Below are 4,629 nucleotides of genomic sequence, written 5' to 3'. Positions count from 1 at the left end.
CGTGCTGCTCCCTGTGTCTGCAGCTCACACTGCAGGCCACAGAGATTTACCGTTCTGTGGAGAAAAGACTGTGTCTGCTGACAGCCCACCTCCCCGGCACACTGGCCGCTGCTGAGCCTCACTGAGCTGGGAGGGGAGCATCTGGCTAGGATGCGGATTTCCTATCCAAATGCGATACAGCTGTTTCTGCTTCCTCTCCGAAGACTAAAGCAAGTTTTAAAAAAATCAATTTACCATGTATTTTCTTTGACCAAGGCTCCTTGTGGATGTGACCCGTGCCTGAACTGCCCAGCCTCACAGCATCAGGGCTGGAGCAGGCAGAGAGCATGACTTGTACAAGCACAGCACTGAGGGGAATATCCTGACAGCAAGGCCTGGGGCTAAACGCCATCTCACTGGGAGTGCCTATTGCAGGGCTGGCAGAGAAATAGAATACTCAGAGGGAGCTTTTTGAGAATCAATACTCAATGGTTTATTCCCAGAGCTTGCTTGAGGGACCCCCAGTTTTTAACACCCCCAACACACAGCACGGAGTGAGGCAGCTTCAGGATTGGGTTTAGCTTCTTTGCAGCTCTCCTGAGGCTGCGCAGCCTTTGCACAGTTCCTACACTCCCCTGTGCACCCAGAGTGGGGACAGCAGTCCCCAGCCACCACAGCTATACCACAAATGGTGGCAGGGGCCAAAGCAGACAGCAGCCCTGGCAGCACCCTGTAAACAGCCACACACTGCCTCTTGCCCCAGCCACTGCCCACAGAAAGGGCTTTCAGCTGCAGGGCTGGATCACCCCAGCCTCTCCCCAGGCAGCCCCTGTTTTCCCTCTTATTTGTTCCCTGCTCGTCCCTTCTAGCCTGGCCCCTTGCACCTGAAATTAGCTGCTCCTGAAAAGTTTTGGTGCCTGGCCCTGTTTGGAAAAACCAGGAGCCCAATTCACAGGTCCCTCTACCAGCTGTATACACTTAAGTAAGCCCAGAGGATGACGAGGCTTGTGTTTGCCGTTACTTTTAATGCTAAGGGTAAACACTATCTCACTGGCACGCTCAAGGCTGCCGAGATTATATCAGTAGTCTGCTTTGAAGTCCGGTTTGCAGAGGAAAGCCAGTCCCCAGTGCCCCAGGGGCGGGCTGGGTGCCAGCAGCAGTGCAGAGCAGGGGGTGCACAGCAGGACCATCTCGCTGGCTGGGAGCCATGGGTGCTGGCATATCCAGAGGAGGCTGCTGGCATATCCAGAGGAGGCTGCTGGCATATCCAGAGGAGGCTGCTGGCAAGGGCAGCGGTGGGAGTGGAAGTGCAGAGGACCCTACAAGCCCTGGCTGGCTGGGAGGCTTGGTGGTGGCCGAACAGCAACAGTCAGGGTTTGCCTTTGACACAGCCGCCTGCGTTTGTTTGTGGCAAGTGGGTGGGAGGCGAGGCAGCAACAATGGTTGAGTTGGTCCCACTGAAGCATGCTTGGTGGATGCAGAACCTTCTGGCATCGAGCACATGGGAAGTTTTAACATGCTTATCAGATTGGGCTGCTTTTGACACCAAGGATTTTGACCTTGGACATGTACCTCTGACCCCTGAGGGCTTTGGCTAAGCCCCAGGAAGGCTGGCGTGACAGTAAGACACAATCTCTAAGGAAATGCATGCATAAACCATAGACAAAAATATCCCAGTGCGTTGTGCAGTATCTCTGAATATGTAAATGAGGTGGTTCAGGTTTTTTTTGGTTAAGAAACCATTTTAGAAACATCCCTCATGTCGACATCTTTTACATCTGTCAGTGCTGTTCTTCCAGCAGAGCAAAGAGGCTGAAACACAAAAGAGCAAAGTGCTTGTGAGCCAGCTCTCACTTTGTAATTTTCCCTACTGACGGAGACTGGCTCTGACTCACTGGTAACCTGCACCTTCTTTGGCTTTCTTTCATATGGCTGCTCAGAGTGAAAGCAGCAAGGACCAGGTTTTCCTGATGTGACAGCCAGACACCCCGCTGCCCCACCAAGGCCTGCGAACCTCCAATGCAGATCCAGGAGCAAAGAGCTGGGGGCTGCCCCCGGGCATGGCTTTCCAGCAGGCACTGCCAGGGGCTGGGATGCAGCCAGGAGGCTCATGGTGGGAGCTGCCACGCTGTAGACTTCTGCAAATGTCATGACACAGACCGAGGGAGGCCGTGGGTGGGGTTGGACCTTCCCAATGAGCCCAGGGAGATCCCAACCCCAAACAAGCGCTGGAACAACACCCACCACTCCTTCCCTTGGGATGCCTACAGCCAAGGGCAGGACCCCACGCACACCAGGAGCAAAAGCCCATGGAGCCATCACATGGTGTGGGGCTCGATCCAGAGGCCACATGGGGTCCTTAAGCAAGCAGCAAGAGCTTGGCAATTCCCACAGGACCCCCATTACAGAAAGCACAGCTGCTACATGGGGGAAGCATCTTTTGGTCTGGGTTTATTAAAGACTGAGAATACAACTGTAGGCCCAGCCATGAGAACTGGGTGCCAGAAGCAGGGCTGGGTTTTGGCTGGAAGGGTGCGGTCTCTTCTCCAGGCGACCTTCAGCAATACCGTCCAAATTTCCTATCCGGCAGGGCGACCCAACGCCCTCACCCCGGCAGCACTCCATCTGGAGCAGAGCCCCTCTCCGCACCAGCCCCAGCCTCGGTTACTTATTGCTTTTAACTTGCTAGTCTAGTACAGAGTGAATTTAAAACAAAAATGCATGTCTGTTGTGGTGCGTTTGTGCTGTCTTCGGGCTGTGCTGGGAATCCTAGCCGTCAGACCTGGAGAGGGATGGAAGAGAAGGGATGGATGAAGTCAGGCTGGGCTGGGAGCAGACACATCCCAGGGACAATGGTGCTCTGGGACGGAGCCCGTCTTTGCCAACTGGCCACAGAGCAAAAGTCTTTGGCGTCTGCTGGTGGAGCTAAGTGGGAGCCAACAGTCGCCTTGGGCTGGCAGAGAGGAGGAGGGCTGGGAGTTACAGCCAGCCCAGAAAGACACCATAGCGCCCCTGCCTTCCCCGCCTGCCTTGGAGGGGACAGCCCCTGGTAGCCCACACAGCTGGGGGCAGAAGGGGAGCTCGGAGGGAAGGCACCAACCTGAGGTTTATTTGAAAGTGTGGCTCTCGGCTCCTCCCCGGCCAAACCCTGGAAGAGAGACAGAGTGGAATCAGCACTGCCGTGGAATGGCAAGCATGTCGAGGGATGCACCTCATCAACATACAGGAGCCCCAAGCCCCTTTTCCCTCCCGCCCATAACCCCAACCACAGTGACCCTACCTTTGGGCCCAAACAAGGCGGCATAGCAGGGGTGGTTGCAGTAGGGCTTGCCGTCGTGCTGTGGGGACAGAGAACAAACATCAGCTCCAACCGCCCTTCAGCTTCACCTCTCCCCATCCCACTCCTCCTGCAGCCCCTAGCTGTGGGGGACAGGGACTTCCTGGGCAGCAAACCTCACCTCTGCATGGCCTCCAGATGTCAGGGTCTTGTTACACTTCTCACATCTCAAGCAGGGCCGGTGCCAGTCCTTCCCCAGAGAAGTCACCTTCTCAGCTGCAGCAGAAAGAAGGTGGATTAGTCGAGGCACAGAACAGGCACAAGTCAGTTTTAGCAGGTTGGCCTCCGTGCCACCAACCCTAGGGAGGACATTTTGAGGCATTTTCTCGGGTCTACTTGTCCAGAACAGAGGGCACCATGTTTCAAACCCAAGTGCTCACTGTGCACACACGTCACCATGCACATCCAAGCACCCGTACTCGAAACTGCAGGGCCATGCCCAGGGTGAACGCCACCACATTCACGCGGATGGACCAACTTCCATCCATCTTCCAAAGAACTGGGGAAGTCCCCCCTCCCAACATAAGCCTGCAAAGGGATTAATTTCTCCCCAGCCAGATGGAGCCCAGGCAATCACTAGAGTTGGCAGGGGAGAAAGGGGGATGCTGGCAAGGATCAGGAAGGCAAAGCCATTGCTGTGCCCTGCCCCAACACAAACCAGGCCCCTCCAGCTGCTAGCGCTCTGACCAGAGCTCTGATTTTGCACACACCATGGCAAACCAGAGCAGAGCAGGAGCTTGGCCGGGGTTCAGGCAGCCACAGAGGGGACAACGTACTGCTTGCTGGAGCCAGGACATGTTTATGGAGAACAGGGTGGCTCTTAATTGCGGGACAGCGGGGGAGGAGGGTATTTTCTGCACACATGAGCTCTTCATATTGGCAGCCATGCTCCGGGGGCTGTAATAAGTGACAAAGTAGAGCTTCCCACAGGAACCACGTCAAAGCAAGGTCTGAGCACTCTCCCCATGCTGCAAAAGGAGGTCAAGCAATGGGATTGAGCCACTGCTGGCAGCATGTGCCCCAGGGGCCCTCAGCAGCCTGAAGCACCTCTTCTTTGGAGTCCAAGTACATCCAAAACAGCTTATGCAAGGCACAAGCTGGCGGCTGCAGAGGTGGGAGCGGCAGCAGTGCCCAAATGTCACAAGGCAGCTCCACTGCCATCTCCCAGTGGCACAAAGAGCCTCCTGTGCCCACAGCATTCTCCCCCCGGGCAGACCCAGGAGCCTAAGCCTGGCCCACAGCGGGGCCCTCCCATCACAGAGTTTCTGAAAGGTGCTTAGCCTCCCCGCCTCTCACACAAACATTTGCACGAA

The 4,629-nt window shown here is 55.8% G+C and overlaps 1 protein-coding gene across 1 annotated transcript; it reads right to left on the bottom strand.

Moving 5' to 3' along the window:
- Nucleotides 1-3,086: 3,086 nt before the first annotated feature.
- CRIP1 (cysteine-rich protein 1 (intestinal)) lies at nucleotides 3,087-3,532 on the bottom strand (the record flags this gene model as incomplete). Its single annotated transcript, XM_010185669.1, has 3 exons — nucleotides 3,087-3,127; nucleotides 3,260-3,317; nucleotides 3,438-3,532. Coding segments are annotated over 3 exons (194 nt in total), but the record flags the coding sequence as incomplete, so codon positions are not given.
- Between the last annotated feature and the right edge of the window lie 1,097 nt (nucleotides 3,533-4,629).

Source organism: Mesitornis unicolor, unplaced genomic scaffold (genome assembly GCF_000695765.1).
Source record: "Mesitornis unicolor isolate BGI_N332 unplaced genomic scaffold, ASM69576v1 scaffold35685, whole genome shotgun sequence".
Lineage (NCBI taxonomy): Eukaryota > Metazoa > Chordata > Aves > Mesitornithiformes > Mesitornithidae > Mesitornis > Mesitornis unicolor.
This window is presented reverse-complemented; position numbering and strand designations above follow the sequence as displayed.